This window comes from Silene latifolia, chromosome 8 (genome assembly GCF_048544455.1).
Source record: "Silene latifolia isolate original U9 population chromosome 8, ASM4854445v1, whole genome shotgun sequence".
In the NCBI taxonomy this organism is placed as follows: domain Eukaryota; kingdom Viridiplantae; phylum Streptophyta; class Magnoliopsida; order Caryophyllales; family Caryophyllaceae; genus Silene; species Silene latifolia.
The window spans coordinates 99,250,945-99,270,168 of record NC_133533.1 but is presented as its reverse complement, the minus strand read 5'-3'; the positions used below and the strand labels follow the sequence as shown (position 1 = coordinate 99,270,168).

The window sequence follows — 19,224 nt, the reverse complement described above, 5'->3', positions numbered from 1 at the left end:
ATTCGATAATGTTTGGTTGGAGATTTTGGAATGGAGTTAGAATTTTTCTCCCCCAGTTTCCAACTCCATTCTATTCCTAACTGCATACCTCCTCCAGTTATCCATTCCATTCCATACCTAATGTTTTTAATGATTTACGTCTTATCCTTCGAGAGAATATATTTGGAGTTGCTATTTCCCGTGTAATAGCTAAAAATTAATTTAACCAATAAAAAAAAAAAACGTTAACCGTCAATTTTACCCTAACTAAAAGTATAGTGACCTCAGTCCTTGAACACGGTCTCCATAAACCCTAAACCCTAATTTCCCCTTTCTCCCCATTACAGAAGAGATCATGAGGAAAAAAGTTGACGACCGCATTAGAACTCTAATCGACAATGGCGTCAAAACTCGCCATCGTTCACTCTTTATTATCATTGGTGACAAGTCTCGTGACCAGGTTTTTTCTCCTCCTTCTTCTGTTATCTATGTAAATCATAACTTAATGCTGTAATTGTGTTCTTCAATTAGGGTTGTTGAATTATATTGATGTTTTTGTGTGTTATGCAGATTGTTAATCTTCACTATATGCTTAGTAAGGCTGTTGTTAAGGCTAGACCGTCTGTTCTTTGGTGCTATAAAGACAAACTTGAGCTCAGCAGGTTCTATTTCCTTATTTAACTTAATCTTTGTTAATCATTCATGTGTATATTTGTGTAGATTTTTGATGTTTTACGAGGCTCCGAAACATTATAGAATTATTATTATGTTGCTATTTGGAATGATTTTGCTGGGTTTAAGTTTAGGGGGCACCCAATTTTTGAAGTTTCGTGGCGAATTATTTAATTTGTGGAGTTAGAAATTGGAATGAGGGATTTCGGGATAGCATGAAATTTCGTGCTTGAGTTTAGCTTTAAGTTTAGGGAACCTAACTTTTGAAGCTTTGTGGTGAATACTCAATTTTGTGGGGTTGGGATATTGGAACGAGTGATTTTGGAATCACATGAAATTTTCAGCTTGAATTTAGTGGCGGTAGGGTTTATATATCAGGAATGAGGTATTTCAGATAAGCTTGAATGTGTAAGATTAAAAAGAGAGGAAACTGATTGGGTGTTTTGATGTGTTTGGAGGTCTTTAGCATGAAATATGTGATTGTTATACAGGGAATACAGTAAGCCACATTATTGTCGTCAAAGACCAATTATCAGTTAAAGCTACTTTGGTATGCCGATACTGGTTATTAAGGAAAGTAAAGTTCAGGCTATTTAGAAGAATCAGTTTGTCTAATTCTGTGTATATTTGAAGAGTAATGTTTTGATGTTACTCTTTGTGTATTGAACATGAATACATGATCACCTTCTTGTAATTGTAAGTGAGTCTAGTATAAGACTGTCTCACATAATCAGCCACTTGTTCTGTTCTGGATGCGCGAAGTAGTTAACCTTGAAAATTGCTGTTTTTTTTGGAACTCTTCAGCCATAAGAAAAAGCGTGCAAAACAGGTGAAGAAATATATGATGAGAGGACTTCTGGATCCTGAAAAGGTTGATCCTTTTTCACTTTTCCTTGAAAGTGGAGGAATAACACATTGCAAGTACAAAGATTCAGAAAGAGTGCTCGGCAATACATTTGGCATGTGCATATTACAGGTAGCTCCATTTGTCCATAAGCTGGTTTTTATGCGTTTTGCTGTTGTCATTTTTCCTTTTCCTCGGTCCCCGTGATTATTTTCTAAGCTTCTTTGTTTGGTTACATGAAGGACTTCGAAGCATTGACTCCAAATCTCCTTGCAAGAACTATAGAAACCGTTGAGGGAGGAGGAATAATTTTACTGCTTATACGTTCAATTAACTCACTCACAAGTCTGTGCACCATGGTTATGGTATTGATTACTTCTCACTAGTTTCTGTAAATGCCCTAAGTCATGCAAATGAAATACATTCTTGCACATTGTTGCTTCTCTATACATGGTTACGTCTATGTTAACTGTTGCTTAATCCAGGACGTTCATGAAAGATATCGCACAGAATCCCATTCTGAGGCTGCCGGTCGTTTCAATGAACGATTTTTATTATCAATTGCATCCTGCAAAGCATGCGTAGTCATGGACGATGAGCTGAACATATTACCTATTTCTTCTCATATACGAACGATTACTCCTATTCCTGTTGAAGAGGTATTTTTATACCCTCTTCCTTTATGCCCCATAGAACTTATAACATTTGACGCACAGTCAATTACCTCAACTAATGGTTGAGGAAAATCTTGTTTCGCCTGTCAAAATGGGATGGGGTTTAAAGCAATTATGCTGTTCTTTTGTAATGTACTACCTCAATAAAACTATAGCAACTAATGTTCGTATCTGTCTCAATCTTTTCGGTTTGGATTTAAGGACTGTGAAGGCCTTTCAGAGGCAGAACGCAGTTTAAAGAACTTGAAGGAGGATTTAAATGAGGACTTTCCAGTTGGTCCTTTGATTAAGAAATGTTGCACTCTTGATCAGGTACTGGTAATTTGTGAATTTTAGATATCTGTATTTCTGGGCTGATGTCACTAAGTGCCTATTTATTCAATATCACTATTAGCCGTTCTAGACTTCTCATTTCTGCCTTTCTTTACCTCAGGGAAAAGCAGTCATTTCATTTCTTGATGCCATCTTGGATAAAACACTTCGCAGCACAGTTGCTCTCCTTGCTGCTCGTGGCCGTGGTAAATCTGCAGCTCTTGGTTTAGCTATTGCTGGAGCAGTTGCTGCTGGGTATTACCACAATTCTTCCTCTTCTCTTCTTCCTATCTATATATAAGTAAAGGGAAAAATTCAAGAGTGGTGAAACTGTTCTTTGCATTGTTATTTATTTGTGCATACTTTGATCCTGGAAGTTGATCATTGCAGGTATTCTAATATCTTTGTAACTGCACCGAGTCCTGACAATCTGAAGACATTGTTTGACTTTATTCGCAAAGGATTTGATTCATTGGAGTATAAGGTTGAATTTCTTCTTAAGTTTGGATTTCTCTAGAACACCTTGTTGCTAATTAAGAATGTTAACATATTTTTGTTTCATTTGTAGGAGCACATCGACTATGACGTTATCAAAAGCTCTGATCCGGAATTTAAGAAAGCAACAGTTCGAATCAATATCTACAAGCAACATAGGCAAACCATCCAGGTTTGTTGGTTGGATATCATATAAATCTTTACATGTTTGTTTTTATAACTGAAAGTAGGCCCCCTGTTTTCTTCTGCTATCTGGGCCTGTTCACGAAGCCATTCTATGTGGTGCTGTATCAGTCGTGAAATTAATTTAATAATTCTAAAGCAAATTTTTAGTTAGTCGTGAAAAGAAACCCATTCTTGCTTTGTTTTTGTGATAAGAAACCCCTTCCCTTCTTAGTTACTTACATACCCTGGCCATATCACCACCAACACAGCTACTATTGTCCACCCACAATCACCATCACCACAACCGCTACCCCAACTCACGACCTCCTGCATCCACCCCCACAGCCACCATAACAACACAACCTCACAAGTCACAACCATCCTAACCCCAAATTAACGTTTACCACCCAATTGAAATGGGGATTTGGGGTTTTGGAAAATTGCCTCAAATGATGGTGGAGGAGCGGTAGTCCAGGGTATCGAAATTATGGGTCGGTAGGGCTCCGTGGGTGAAGGGTGGGTTTCAATGTTATGGGTTGAAATCTCTTTTGCAAGCCATTTCCAAGTAACTCATGGTTTCTTCTTGGAGATTTATTGTTGAACAATCAATTCAAATATTTTTTTTTTTGGAAAAATGTAAGTTGTTATTTGACAGATTTAGTGTTTTTATTTAATTTTTTTTAAAAAAATTTATTTGTTCTTCTCTCATTTATTACACCTTTTTACCATCCACTTTCTTATATATTTTACTTAGTTTACTTTTAAAGTATTCCGGATCCTTATATTCTACTTCGGTTTTCAAAATCGTTTTAATCTTTATTCTCGATTTAAATTTTAAGTTTTTATAAAAGACATCCGGAATTCGATTTTAAAACCTATAAGTTTACCTTGACTTTATATTATGTTTCACTCTTTTTTTCTCATTTTGAGGTGTGCGTTCACCCATGGACGGTTCTAAAGGATGATTCATGTCAGCTGACCCCAAATCATTTTGGGATTAAGGCTTTGATGTTGTTGTTGTTGGGAAAATGTAAGTTGTATACAAACATTGACTTGGCATTAGCAACACTTGCTAGCCCCTAGTACTTCTAATGTCATCCAACCATGCTAAGACTCGACCATTCTTACATTGAATATTACAAGTTCTAAGTCTTGTCCGCACATCATTCTGAACTAATAAGACTAGCATTTCTGGTCTCATTAAGCTACCCTCAAATCTGCCCCTATTTCTATTCATCCATAGATGATACATAAGGCTGGCCATTTTCATGGCAATAACCTTCTTCATAAGCATGGATCTCAATCAAAGATGCAGCCACCAGCTGCTGATTACCTGCGGATCAGGTAGATGAACCTGCATTCAAGCAGAAAACAACTTCACACAATACTTGCTAAAAACACATTGGAAGAACCAATGATCATGGTTCTCCTCCTTTAAGCCACACACAAAGCAAAGCTTTGCCTGCACAATCTGCATACGTTGCTGCTAGACCTGTCAAAACCTATCCTCAACCGTAAACCCGACCCGACCCAATTCTTTAGGATCGAAGACCCGTAAATCTTGATCGCGACCAGAACCCGAAATGACCCGTTATTTTAGGGTCAAAACCCGACCTGACCCGTTCGACCAGATGGGTCAAAGATAAATCAATAATATTATTATTAATATTTTTATATTTTATTTGAAATAATAAATAGAAAAATAATTATTTTAATAATTTAAATGAAAAAATTAATTAAAAAATCAATTTTATAAAATTCTTATATAAAATAATTTATAATAATTTTATTTTATAGATCTCTTAATATAAGTACGATAAGTAGTGAATATAATTATTTTATTGTTAAAAAGTATGTTTTTCCGACTAAAAAATGTTAAAATAGAAGACGTCATAAACTTCTTCTGACCGTATTCTGACCCGACCCGAGACCCGTATGACCCGACCCCGGCCCGCCCGACCCGTTTGACAGGTCTAGTTAAAGCCTATCCTGAGTTAAGAGCCTTTGTTGAGCAATTAACCACACCCTGAACATGTGCTTGGGAATAATCAATTCGAATATTGTTATCTGTATCATTAGGGAATAAGCATATATACATGTTTACAAGCTCAGATAATAGCAACATCACTTCATTGGTCCGTTGTTCTACTGGTGAGCTTGTTGGTTTCGATGTCGTACCCCGAAAACACCTTATCATTTGCTGTTTCTCCTCTCTATTTACTTGATCTCATTTTTTCCGCTCCATCATGGATGTTTACAATACCTTACCTTGCGACAAGTTTGAGATGGTCCTTGTCACCAGTTCCGATTCTACTAAGGCCGCTTTCGATGAGTTTGTTTCTGAATTGCCCTGCTTTGCTATACCATTCTCTGACTTGGACACCCGTCATTATATCTGCTCCTTCATCTACTGCGCTAGGTTTTCCCTCATCTGCTGGAAAATAAACATCTTAATGCTTCGGCTGAGTCAACAACGCCGTATCTGTACCTTCATTTGGGCCATGATTATAATGACCATGACAAGCTTTTCTTCTGTGATGACGACCAGAGTATTTTTTCGAAAGTTCCATGGCTGATAATGAATGAAGCGGTGAAAAAGGTGGTGGCTAGTAGGTCAGGTGGTGAGGAGGCGGTGGTAGGTTGTGGTGGTGCTTGTGTGGTGGTGGTGATGTGCGGTGGAGTGTGATGTGGAAATGAGTGAGGAAGTATGTGGGGGAGGCAGTAAAGGGGGAAAAAGAGTTGATATAGCAGGTCAAAATTAAGATAGTGTATTTCGAGAAGGGAGTATCCGAAGTTGGGTTTATTTTAGGCTAAAATATAGTTCTGTTTAATTTGAGAATTTGGGTAATAGTACGGATTATTCCTATGAAATATCCCATAAAATAATGCACATTTGTCTTGAGTTTTTTGTGCGTCAATAGTTACACCAAGAGGCGCAACTTATGTGCGACATGCTTATTTGATCCAGAGATTCGTTTAGCAATTTAATTCATTGTTTGCCTGTGTGAAGAACTATTTGCTGCTTATCTCTTCCATTTTTTGTTCACAGTATATACAACCAAATGAACATGAGAAATTGACTCAAGTGGAGCTTTTAGTGATTGATGAGGCAGCAGCAATTCCTCTGCCTATGGTCAAATCTCTTCTAGGGCCATATCTTGTCTTCATTTCTTCTACTGTGAATGGGTACGGCTCATTTTGTATGGAGATTTAAGGATAAGATTGATATTATTTTTGTGTGGATCTTTGTTGCCTTTTTCTTTTCCCCTCTTGCTATGTGTCATGTGTCGTATCTGTTATTTCATGAAACTCTTCAATGTTTCCTGGTTTACGGTTCCAGATTCCTTATTTTTTTTGACCTTGCCCTTACTCCTCATCATCTTTCATATTTATTAGGCTATGATTATAAGTTTGAGTTTGAATTCTTATTCTAAATCATAATAGCCTAATACCAATGTTTTGAATCACTCTTCTATCATCCTTTATTTGTGCAGTTATGAAGGTACTGGACGATCCCTATCTCTGAAGCTTCTGCAGCAGTTGGAGGAGCAGAGTCAATTGTCTAAGAATCTTGATAGTTCTTTGTCTGGTATGTGTTTATGTATTGTTGGTTGGACTATCTAGTAAACATTAAAAAGTAGTTTCATTTTGTTGAAGACTTTTACTTTGATTAAACCTTGTTCAAAATGGGTTATCTCATACTGGAATACGTCCTACCAGTTAAAACTGTGAGAAGTGACTTTAATGAAATCTTTTACCCTTCTAAGTCTAGAGGGGCTCATGGAAACATTCATTAGATACTATCTTTTGGGGATGGGTTCGGGTCTTAATGCTCCTTGTCTGAATGGATGGCATGTTATGGAGGTGTAGATACCACCTTTCTTGTTTTTTGGGTTTAATTATCAATTTGTGTTAGATTTTTAGACCTGGTATGAACATTGAAACATATCATTTGTGACAGGGATAAAAGTTCAAGACAAGCATAAGCAAACCTAGTCCCTCGATACCCTTAAGAAAGTGTTTCACTGGACATAACAATCATGAATTTGTTTGTGAGACTGGTTCATTTTGCTATTGCTATCTGTTTGCTAGATGAGAGGAGACTTCAGTGAAATCTTTTTATCATTCCGAATCTAGAAGGGCTGCATGAGAACACTAATTAGTTACTAGATGAGTAAAGGATTAGTGAAGTTATGACACTAGTAATATACTACATATGACATTGGTTTGATTCGTATTTTGAGAAGAACAATATTGACTCATCCTTTTCTGGGTTTTTAAATGATCTAGTTTCAATTTCCTTCTCTGCAGGCCGGCTTTTTAAGAAGATTGAGTTGAACGAGTCTATTAGATACGGCTCAGGTGACTCTATTGAATCATGGCTTAACGGATTATTGTGTTTGGATGCTGCAAATTACATTCCTAATATTAGCAGGTTAGTGTAAAATAGAATGATAAGGTCTTCGTTTCATCCTACTGGCCAAAATCTTTTCCTCTGAGATTAGTTAAATAATTGATGTCCTTTCTTTCTTTTCTGAAATCAGGCTACCCCCTCCTGGTGACTGTGATCTCTATTATGTTAACCGTGACACCCTCTTCTCATATCACAAAGACAGCGAGTTATTTTTGCAGGTAAATGTTATCTTAGATATATTATCTTTAATGTGTCAAGAAAATCTCACTGATCTCTAGGAATCTAATATGTATTGAACCTGCAGAGGATGATGGCTCTTTATGTTGCATCACACTACAAGAATTCTCCAAATGACCTTCAATTAATGGCGGATGCTCCAGCTCATCACTTATTTGTGTTGCTTGGTATATTTGTGGTTTTATGTGATCTTTATTTTGGATGAAATCTTGTGTATCTCACAGTAGCTTATATATTGATCACTATATCGTTTGCGTAGGTCCCGTTGATGAATCAAAGAATCACCTTCCTGATATTTTGTGCGTTGTTCAGGTTGGTTTAACTCTTCTTTCCTGTGTTTTACAACAGTTTTTTTTTTTGATAAGGTGAGGAAACTAGGTTGATTGAAACCAACCTATATCATCCGCAAGGATGAGAACGGTAAACGAAAATCAAAGATTTTCAAATTACCAAGTAATTAAGAAAAAAAGGGCATCAACCGGAACTCTCATAAGAAAAGAAAGTCACTAAAAAACCCCATAAAAGAATTAAAGAATGAACATAAACTAATAAACTTTAAGAAATGGTCATCTAGAATTGTCGTCATAAACAATTCTAATAGAGAAACAAAGAGATCTCAACCGGAAAAAAATCCAGATTTAATAGAAATCCAAAAGGATTAAAGATCCAAACACAATATCATATACTTATATATTTCTAATATCAACAATGATTTGGGTATAATCAAATTGAAGATGAACTCTTGAAAATTTGCTCTTTAATCCTTGATTTAAACCATCTTTAACTAAGACATGTGACTAAAAAAAACTCTCCTATGCTAAAATGGAGAGTAAATTATAGTCTAGTCTATAAGAAGGTAAAAATCAAGAAAAAAACTGATTTTTTTCAATTAAAGAACTGAAAAAAGACAAGAAATTTACATCACCATATCCATATCCATATCCCTGGAGATGGAAGAAGATGATGGAGTGGAGAGGGCTTAAGAAGATAGATGAAGTCTTGAGGAAGGAGATTAGGAGAAAAATTCCAGATCTCCAAAGTTCTAAGAAAAAAGAGAGAAGTTCTAAGAAAAAAGAGAGAGATTCTCTCTTCTTTCTCTCACTAACTGATTTTTTAGCTTTTGGCCGTAACTAAGACCTATGGCTATGGCTATATGACTCTATCACCACTCTTTAATTCATCATAATTGCTTCTCTTTACAACATTTTTATTGGTAGTGAGTTAACATTATGAATTTAATTCGATGAACTTAAGCAGCAATTCGATGGTCCTTTTAGGTGTGTGGTAGTTAAGTAGAATAAGATTCATTAATACTATTGATTCTATAACTATTTTACCATGGGTATTTCATGGCGAGCATATTTCAAACATGTCCTGAATAAAACCCCTTCATTATATATAGGTGCATATTCTGTTTATAAAGCATTAACTATCCTTCATAAACCTCTCGTTAAAATGTGTGTTTCATCAATGTCTCGTGCCTACGCTAGGATGGCAATTGTGGCTCCGACCGAACCGACCCGAAGGGAAAAATCCGATCCAAACCCAACGTTTAGAAACCCATACCCGATCCACTATTTAAATACCCATATCCATATCCATTATTGAAAAACATGAACCATGTCCAAACCCGATTCATTCATACCCGAACCCGATCCAATCAAATATTTTGAAAATTTAGCATTTATTAAATGTGAAATTTCAATTGTCATATATATAAAATAGTTTATATTGTCAAATCAAGTTTCGGGTGGGGTTTTGGATTATATGGTGGATCAGGTATGGATTTGGAGCGGATATGGATTTGGAAAAAGGTATAATGGATCGGGTATGGATTTTAAGGTTTTGGATATGGATCGGGTTTGGATATGGATTGGGGATCCAATAAGTGGATCAGGTTTGGATCTAGCAAAATCCGATCCAACCCGATCCATTGCCATCCCTAGCTTACGCGCTATTCTTACCAGGTCTGTCGTGTCATTCGTGCGTACGTCAAAAGTTTACTTTAATAAAATGTTATGGACCTATGGTCACTCACTTTGTTGGGCCACATGTTTGTTGCTATCAATGATATCTCTTCTAAACCCTTTGCCTTAAAAAAACAAGCGTTCATAATTAAATACTTCCTCCATTCAACTCCACTCTACCATATTTCCTTTTTCATCCATTCAACTCCACTCTACCTATTTCCTAAAAAAGAATGACAAATGACCATTTTGTCCTCATACCCCATTACTTATTTACAATATTTGCCACTCATACCCCATTACTTCTACATCAAACTCCACCCTTTTACACTCATACCCCACTTATTTACATCATACCCCATTATTTATCTACAATATATTCCACCCAACCCCACCCTTCTTAATATTTGTGCAAAACACAAATAGGTAGAGTGGAGTTGAATGGAGTAGTACATGCATTACTCTGGCTCTTACCTGAACCTTAATCTAAATCTATTTATCAGGGAGGGAGTAGGTCTCTTGAGTGACGGTCTTTACCAATTGATGAAAAAGTGGTACAAAAATCAATAGCATCAATACGAATACTGTAAAATGAGGTACTAATAAAGATGGTTACAATATATAATAAAATAGGTACGATAATTATGAAAACATGTACCAAATGAAAAATACATTTTGAACCACAATCAATAATAAAAGGGGTATGAAAAGTACATAAATGGGTACGATAAAAGAGGTCTCTCAATAACTTAGTGAGAGATCGTCTCTCCAAAGTTTTAGTGTTTATCAGGGGAGATAGTGATAACTTGTTAGAAGTTGCCTTTTTTACGTATCTCATTTACATTTACCTTTTCCTGTCATTGATATTTCCTGAGAGGGGATATGTATTTTGTTAAACCTTGGGTACCCAAAATGAGTTCCTAAAATTACCATATCTTGTACTTAAATGCTTTTTGCTTGTTGTCATGGTTGAGTGCTCCAAGTAAACTTGTAGTAGGAGGCTAGAGGGCACCAGAAAATATCCGGTTAATGACATTATTTGTCCTCTTTCTCCGACAAAACTTTATTCCATCTTAATTTTTACATGCATCCTATTATTATATTCAATGAAGATTTGAAATTGTTATTGTAGGTTTGTCTTGAAGGAGAAATATCTAGTGATTCAGCTAAAACAAGCCTTAAAGATGGTCGATCTCCTCATGGGGACCAAATACCCTGGAAATTTTGTCAGCAATTTTTAGACACAAACTTCCCTACTCTTTCTGGTGCTCGCATCGTGCGAATAGCCACCCATCCCAGTGCCATGAGGGTAATTATACCTTCCATTATAATTGATTGCCTTGATATGGACAATTACAATTTATCACAGTTGGCCTCTCTAATTTTGTTGCTTTCTGTAGCTTGGATATGGGTCAGCTGCAGTGAAGCTCCTAACAAGGTAAAAACCCTTAAAAATTGAAACAATATTCTCTCCTATTTTTCAAGTGTAGGTAGGGCAGGTCATGTGACTCATATGTCAAAATCGTTGGGTTTATGTCATGTTCAACACAGGCGGGCCAGGGCCAGGCTTGATTATAATAGTATTACTACTCCTACTGTATTATTTATCATAGAAGTTATATTATTATTTTTAGTTTTTTTTTTTTTTTTTTGTCAAAAACTATTGAACATTTATCTCATTTCCAAAAACACTATTTCACATTATTTTTTTTGCTTTTTACTATTTAACATTTATATGTTGTTTCCGGAAACTACCAAAGACACTATTCCGGCAAAAAAAGTCAATATTCCGACATTGACTTACTTTTATTTTGTAAAGAGCTACCAAACTTTTGTATTTTTTTTATTAAACTCCCTTACTTTCTTCCATTTGCCCCAAAACTACCTACTGATTTTTCCCTAATTCCACTTTCCTCCAAATTTAGTTATCCTTTCATTTACTCGTAAAAATGTTATATTCAATTTTTTATCCTCTAAAAGTTCTTAAAAGTCTATTTCCTTTTTTTAATCCCCTAATAAATTTACGTTATCAATTGTTAGGAAATCAGGTAAATTTAATTAAAAATGAACTAGTGTAGTTCCCGTGCTAAAGCACGGCATTTTTTAGATTTATTTTATAAAGAGACGCTCTCAATTAAAGTATTTACATAAATGAATTATGATTTAATTAATTGTTATAGTCTATTAATATTAATATTAATAGAAGGTGAAAAAAAATGCTTATTATCATAAAAAAAATACTTTAAAAAAGTTACTATTTTATTACTATTAAAAATAATGGTATATCATTACATACAACTATTTTATGACATTAATAATATAATTAAGTTAGTTGTATAATCTAATTAAAACGCGTATTAATCTTAAAACAAAAATAGGTAAAAACAATGGCTAATTCAAAAACGTGGGCTATTAATAGTTTCTTACTTTGACATGTGGGATAGAAAAATGTGGCTACTTATATGATCCACAATTTACAATCCGTCTAATGTTGTGGTGTCAATATCCAGAAAATAGGCCCAATTAAGTAGGAGTTATTTAGGCGGGAAAACTAAGAGAATTTTTATTCTCTTAGTAGTAGGGGGATTTGAAAAAAACTGAGATTTGGTAGTCTTCGGCAAAATTTGAACGAAAATAATTATTCCGGCTAGTCAACGCCGGAATGTTGACCAAATTGGTCGTAAATCAGCAGTTGGTATTGCTATGACAATTTTCTTATAAACTGAGGTAGTAAAGCAAAAGAAAATAATGTTGGGTAGTATTTTTGGAAATGAGGTAAATGTTTGGTAGTTTTTGAAAAAAAAACTTATTACAAAACAACATTACCCATGGGTTCACATCAAAGAAATTGATAAATAAAAACCCTTATTTGACTGAATCTCGAAACAAAACATGAACATGTACTGGGCGCCAAGTCAGGTATGTTGGATGAGATACATCGTGGGTAACCGGGTTCGACTCCTAAACTGGTGTTGTTTCATAAGTTCCAGTCTTTTTAAGATAATATATTTCTGCCCGTGCTTTTAACTGCTCCGTATAATCGTATTGTTCCAGCGATAAGAGCCAAAGTACTCGTAGGCAATTTCTATTTTGATTGAAGATGAAAAATCTTTGTAGTTAAATGGAAAATTAATTTGATCACAAAGTTCCCACAACATTCTTTTTCTCGATAAATAAAATAATTAAAATTTCTCTTGGGGCTTGTTTAGTTTGGGGGATTTGGAGGGAAAGGAAAGGGAGGGGAGTAAAGGATATAAAATTCCTTGTTTGGTTAGCAAACGAGGGTGGAGGGATTTGAAGGCATCCGTTTTCCCTCCTCCAAGGTAAACCAAAATCCTTCCACCATAAGAAAGATTTGGAAGGAAATTGTATGCAAACACACATACTCCATTCCCCCTTCCTCTCTCTCCCCTCCTTTTCCTTTCCCCCTCCCCTCTCTTTCCCTCCTATTTTGCTGTTATTTTGCTATCTAAACAAACCCTTAATGGTTTCTCAGATTTGTGTGGTAATTTAAATTATTGTGGTTTAGTTTCGATTATGTTACTTCTGTGCTTTTTTCTCAAACATTTGTTCTGAATTCTTATATCCGTCAATGCTCTTTAATCATAATGGAAAAAAAATGCGGTCTCGTGAAGGGTATGATACCGTCGGGAATCACTGAAAAAACTTGTGCCTTCCACGTCAGAATTCTTACGTCCTCCATTCATGTAAATTAACTATATATTTCTGTCGGAATGAGGTAGTTTTGTTGTTTGTCTTGCTCTACTAGGGCTGGATTGGGGTTGGTGCTTTTGTGAGGCATTTCATGTGAAATTAGCTCGTGTAATGCAGTTGCTGTGGGATGTACACTTTAGAGTATAGTACTGCTTTACTGATAGCATGCAGTTTACAGCGTTTGTGATGGCAGATTTTCTGCCTTTTAGAAATCTAAGCTGTATTCTGCCTTTTTATATAATGCAGACATTTATTTCTAGTCTTCATAATCTTTTGTCTGTGTTGACACAGTTTAATCATTTGTTCTTATGTCATAGATATACTGACTTTCAACCTTCAGGTACTATGAAGGACAGTTGACTTCTATCGTTGAATCAGATGAGGAGGACAACGTTGAACAGCCAACTTTGGGAGCTGGAGAACAGGTTAGTTTGGTGAAGTAAATGAATTCTGTTTAATTTTCTATCCGTGTGATACTGTTGTGGTTGTTAACATGGTGCTGAGATGGGTAACCTTTATTTTGTTTTGACTTTTTGGGTTTGTAAACGGCTTCTTAATGGCTCTTATTTATCAGTATTTATTGCAGTGTTTTGGTAATGCGAAACGAAATACTGTGGGGGAATAATTAAGTACCTGTTTTCAAAAAACCAATGATTTTTTTTTTTTGGGTCCAGAACCACCTTGTGATTGTTATTTGGGAACATAACCACTTAATATGAAGCTGAACCAAATTCATAGCTAGAAGAACCACCATACTCGACTTACTGAACAAGATAGATAGTATAAAAGAGAGAACCCATCCATCACGTGCCCCATTCATGATCTAAGGGTGTGTTTGGATGGAAGGATTTGAAGGGAAAGGAAAGGGAGGGAGAGTAGGGGATTTAAAGTAGGGAGAGTAGGGGATTTTCCCTCCTCAAAGGCAATCTCTCAACAATAGGAAAGTTTTGGAGGGAAATCGTATCCAAATCCCCCTCCCCCATTTCCCTCCTAATTTGATATCCAAACAAGGTGTCACGGTCCGGTACTTTGAGCCGGAACGTGGTGTGCACCCTTGTCTAATCTCACGACAAGAATGCAAGCGAGAGCGTCAAGCATTAGTGAGGGATCGCCCACTAGTGCATTCGTAATCGGTCTCGGTTTGCGAAACCGTTTGTCGGGATCCTAGTCTCGATCATCAACGTTCGACACACACATGCTCGTTAGTAAGCATGAAGGCAACAATTCATAAGAATGCAAGCAACGAGTAAATAAGAAAGCTTTTGATGGGAAGTAGATTGTTTGACTAGTACCTCCCATAGAGGCAAATTTGATATTACATGTCTGGTAGCATGAAATATTGATTGTGGAGAATAGCGATACGTTTTCTAAACGCCTAAAAACGTATTTTAAACTAAACGACTAGCTCCAAGATTCGACGACACGCAGGAAGTAATCTTGGAGTACTACTAGAATATAAAAACAGAATCGAAAATACATAAGTGCATAATGAAAATCTAAGGGTTCGAAGTGAATGGACTGCCCCCGCAATTTCAGGGATTATGAGGCTGAATTGCGGCTCCTTACACAAGGCCTAAAAGTGCTCTTTTCACCTATTAATCTTCATTGTATTGATTATTTATTTTTGTTGAAAAAGGTGAAATTTATGTTTCACTCTACTATTATTTGTTTTGGGCTGTATATTGATGATTAGTTAGTTGCAAATTCTCAATTCTCATCTTAGTTTGAAAATGCGCAAGGCGCACAGAGGCGCTAAGGGGCCGAAGCGCAAGGCAAAGGCTCACGCCTTTTGGAAGTGAGGCGCCCTATTTTTTATAAAAAAATTGTAATTTCCAAATAAAATTTTGGACAACAATAGCCTTTTTAGGAGTTTCCAAGTTGGCTAACATGTCAAGGGGTAAAGTTAGGAATAATGGGGAAAAGTAATGGTGAGCCTTGTCTAATAGATACAGAAAGTGCAAACTAGTTAGCCTTGTTAGGTGAGCCTTGTCTAAAAGGCGCACCTTATCCTAGGCGCACCTTAGGCGCACTTTTTTAAACTAAGAGTCTCATCCATTAATTTGCCCTCAAGTTGGAACCGTCTCGAAATATAAAAAAAAACAAAATTTACCTTTGATATTCTGAATATGTGAGAAGTGCTCAATCTAAACAAATTTGGTTATTCCCGTTCATGTGATATTCTGAGAGTATAGTTGGCAGAATGGTGTCTAATTGTAGTTCTCTTCTTGACTGTTAATTAGGTATCACTTCTAGAAGAAAGTATTAAGCCCAAAGCAAACCTGCCGCCTTTGCTTTTACACCTTCGAGAAAGGCGGCCTGAGAAGCTGCATTACATGGGTGTATCGTTTGGGCTTACACTGGATCTACTTCGGTTTTGGAGGAAACACAAATTTGCTCCTTTCTATATTGGCCAGATCCCTGTTAGTTTTTCAACATTTCTCTTGTGTTCTGTTTGATTGGCTTCCATTATAATGCTTTCTTAAATGGACTTAACTCTTTTGTTTATTCGGAGGTTGATGTCTAGACAGACTTTTCTTATTGATGCCCAAATTTTTCTGGAGCCTTGAGATAGTGGACAAACACCAGAGCTTTGTTCATTAAATTCCTTGATTCTTAAACTTTAATTTCCTTGATTTCAGTTTAGTCAAACAAACTCAGAAAAGAAATTTAATAAGGTCAAACAAGTCACCTATGAAACACTCAAGTGAACAATATAGCTCAGAAAAAAAATGGTTATAAATCAAGTTCAACAAAAGTAAATAAAGAAAGAAATGCCAGAACATTTTGGATTGCGAGAATTCTAGATGGTGGGAAGTATGGTACCTAGTTGAGAGCTTGACAGCTTGTAGAAGTTAGAGATGTGTCCTTAAAAAACAGTTGGTTTCTGTCAGCTTTGTGTGACTCAGACATGACATCCAGAATTGCTGTCTCCTTTCAGTTTCCGAAGTTAAAAATTCATTCCACGGTGTAGTTAAGGTGCCCAAGGCATTTATTAAGGCCTTTCAAGGCTTACAGTAACATATGCTCTTTTACTTCCTTACTGATGGTATTTTTTTTGTTTGTTTGTACGTGGGTTTTTCCTCTTTAAACTAGAATGCGGTGACTGGAGAACATACTTGCATGGTTCTGAAGGCATTGCGTAATGATGATTTTGAAGCTGATCCGGGCGATGAGTGGGGCCATTTGGGGCCATTTTATCGAGGTGTGTTGGTAATCTATCAGTGGTCCTATCCATTCTTAATTATGTTGAAATATTTTCAATTCATTGCCTTTTTTGTCCATAGTATTTAAGCAAAGATTTTGTGGACTGCTCTCTTCTAGCTTTCGTTGCATGGAGTATAAACTTGCCATGAGGTTAGTATTTGTATTTGCAGCTTCATGTTCTTTCACATATTTCAAGTTTCTGATGCAGTCTCGCAATTCTTTTGTTTTAGTGTGTTGGACCCTGAAATCAACTTTGAAGCAGCGGAATCTACCGCAGATAGATATTTGAAGTCTGTAAATGAGTACATATGCCCTCTCGACTTGAAGCTTCTGCAATCATATACTGATAATCTGTCTGATTTTACTCTGGTATGAATTGTGACTCATTTTCCAATTTCTAAATCCATTATTTTTTTAATAGGCGGTAGGCTTATCCTGTGTTATTGTTAACCTTAGAATCTATAGGATAAAATGGCTCACTGAATTACAAGCGCTTCTTTTTATAACGAACTAGTTGTCATCGATCCAATTGTCGATGCTATTCTCATTATGGGTCACCCGAATACAACCTGTATATGTGATCAATACTAGGGTATGCTACGTACAACCAACTCCCTCCCACTACCTTCCATTTGGAGGAACCCTCAAGGCTCAAGGCATTCGTGACTTGTCGTACTTTGCTGTATATAAGTATAAGAATTCTTATTTGCTGGACTTTTGGCAGTTAAGCTAAAAGGATTATGCGCTTAAGTTATGTCTATTGAGATCAATTAGGAGCTGTGTTTTCTAGACTATGAATCCTCTACCCAGCAAAGTTTGATGTCTCTTTGAGTTGCTGTGTATTGGAGCACTCTTATTGGTTAGAGTGATGAATTAACTAGTCCCTGTAAAAGTGAAGCATGTGAATAAAATACTGATTAGGTGTAAAGCAGATCTAATGGATGATCAACACGGGATGTTTTATGACGCCCAAGGATAATTCTATAAAAAAAGCTTTTTCTTTTTGTTTGGTTTCTTGTATTAGCTGATCTGTAAAACGTGTAATTCGGCTCAGGTCTGTTCATTTGCGTCATCTCAGGTATGTTTGGATTCTGGTTCGGGTAATTATGGGTAGGTGTATTCTGAGTGTGTTGTTGTCTACACATCTCAGCCTGTGGGTGAACTTTGGGACCCTTGAAGTTTGAGCTGGTTTGGATTAATTCAGGTTTTTGTTCATATTTAGGTTCATGCCATATTTTGGCGAGGTCAATTCAGGGCTGGGTTAGTTCTGTTAGATTTACGTATTGGTTAGGGCATATGATCAAATACATTTCCGCTGGACGGAAGGTATCACAAGTGTTGGGCCTACCTGGATCATTGATGGGTCAATTAGTGGCCTTGCAGACACCCTAATATTTTGTATTCTAATGGCTGTTAGAATTTAACTCAGGACAACTTAATTACCCTAATTTGTGATTGGAGTAGCATTTTTCCAATTTGTTGGATCCTAATTTTTGATGGATAGACTATATGAGGAGTCCTGCTAGCATTATAGAACGATTTGAATATAATAGTGTTGGGTTGTTTGTAGACCAATGATCTGAACTCTGAAACCATTTCTCTTTTATACGTTTTAATGGAACAGTCTTCAGAATTGTTGTACATCATGTGTTCTTTATCACGCACCATTCACTTTCTTACTCGGTTTTTACTGACGATCTCTTACAAAAAGTTCTTGCTGTTATGTAATCAAGCATATGTTTTTTACCTCTTTTGACAGATCAAGCACCTTGTTCCAGTCCTCTCACATTTATACTTCCAAGAAAGAATACCAGTGAAACTGTCATATATTCAAGCGTCTATTTTGCTTTGCTTTGGCTTGCAGAATCAGGACTTCTCATACATTGAGGTTATATATTTTTTTTCTTTTTCTGAAACCTGCAGGGTTTTTTCTTTATTTTAATAAATTTTATATTCCATATCTTGAGGATCATTTGATGTGCATCTTTTATGGAAGACTGGCTGTTAAATCTCAAACTTTTGGTCGTCAGGTCCCTCTGAGTTCTGACTTTAAAGTATGTCTGATTTTTGTTCTGATCGTCATTTCAGGGGCAAATGAAGCTAGAAAGAACTCAGATCTTGTCATTTTTCATAAAATCTATGAAGAAATTCTACAAATACGTATATGAGATTGCTTCGAAGGAGATTGAATCAACCCTACCTCCTAAAAAAGCGGTAAGTGCAAAACTTAATAGAAAATGCAGAATATTTCTGAATGTTTATAATTTATATACTGACGTTACTGTTTTGAACACTAAAACCAAATTTTCAAAGCGTGCCTGTCTTTGGTTATCATTGTGTTATCTGAGAATAAATACATGGGCCAAGCCAAGTACTTGGTTCAAGTTACTCAATTTTAAGTTTGAGTGAGTCTTGAATGTAATGAATGGTCTCACATTTATTCCTCATTTAATTATTGGGTTGGTGGATTGACGTCACATGTATGACATTCTCGTGAGTTCTTGAGCGCGGAAATTTGACGGAGTAATAATAATAATAATACTAATT

The 19,224-nt window shown here is 36.1% G+C and overlaps 1 protein-coding gene across 1 annotated transcript; it reads left to right on the top strand.

Annotated features, from left to right (window-relative positions):
• Positions 1-246: 246 nt before the first annotated feature.
• Positions 247-19,101, top strand: LOC141597110 (RNA cytidine acetyltransferase 2-like). Its single transcript, XM_074417459.1, has 24 exons — positions 247-439; positions 550-641; positions 1,456-1,627; positions 1,738-1,860; positions 1,981-2,154; positions 2,371-2,481; positions 2,603-2,736; positions 2,872-2,965; positions 3,050-3,148; positions 6,191-6,327; positions 6,636-6,730; positions 7,453-7,576; positions 7,686-7,773; positions 7,860-7,959; positions 8,052-8,104; positions 10,892-11,068; positions 11,160-11,197; positions 13,814-13,898; positions 15,714-15,893; positions 16,567-16,675; positions 16,758-16,827; positions 16,908-17,046; positions 18,437-18,565; positions 18,766-19,101. The coding sequence occupies exons 1-24, from the start codon at positions 335-337 to the stop codon at positions 19,084-19,086; spliced, it is 2,949 nt and encodes a 982-aa protein (XP_074273560.1). The 5' UTR covers positions 247-334; the 3' UTR covers positions 19,087-19,101.
• Positions 19,102-19,224: the final 123 nt, after the last annotated feature.

What these genes read in the sequence shown, in the direction of transcription:
- LOC141597110 (XM_074417459.1), top strand. Translation starts at nt 335, where the DNA reads ATGAGGAAAAAAGTTGACGACCGCATTAGAACTCTAATCGACAATGGC. An exon ending in ATTTCTTCTACTGTGAATGG is followed by an intron (nt 6,328 to 6,635) that starts GTACGGCTCATT and finishes TTATTTGTGCAG; the next exon opens with TTATGAAGGTACTGGACGAT. An exon ending in ATCTGTCTGATTTTACTCTG is followed by an intron (nt 17,047 to 18,436) that starts GTATGAATTGTG and finishes CTCTTTTGACAG; the next exon opens with ATCAAGCACCTTGTTCCAGT.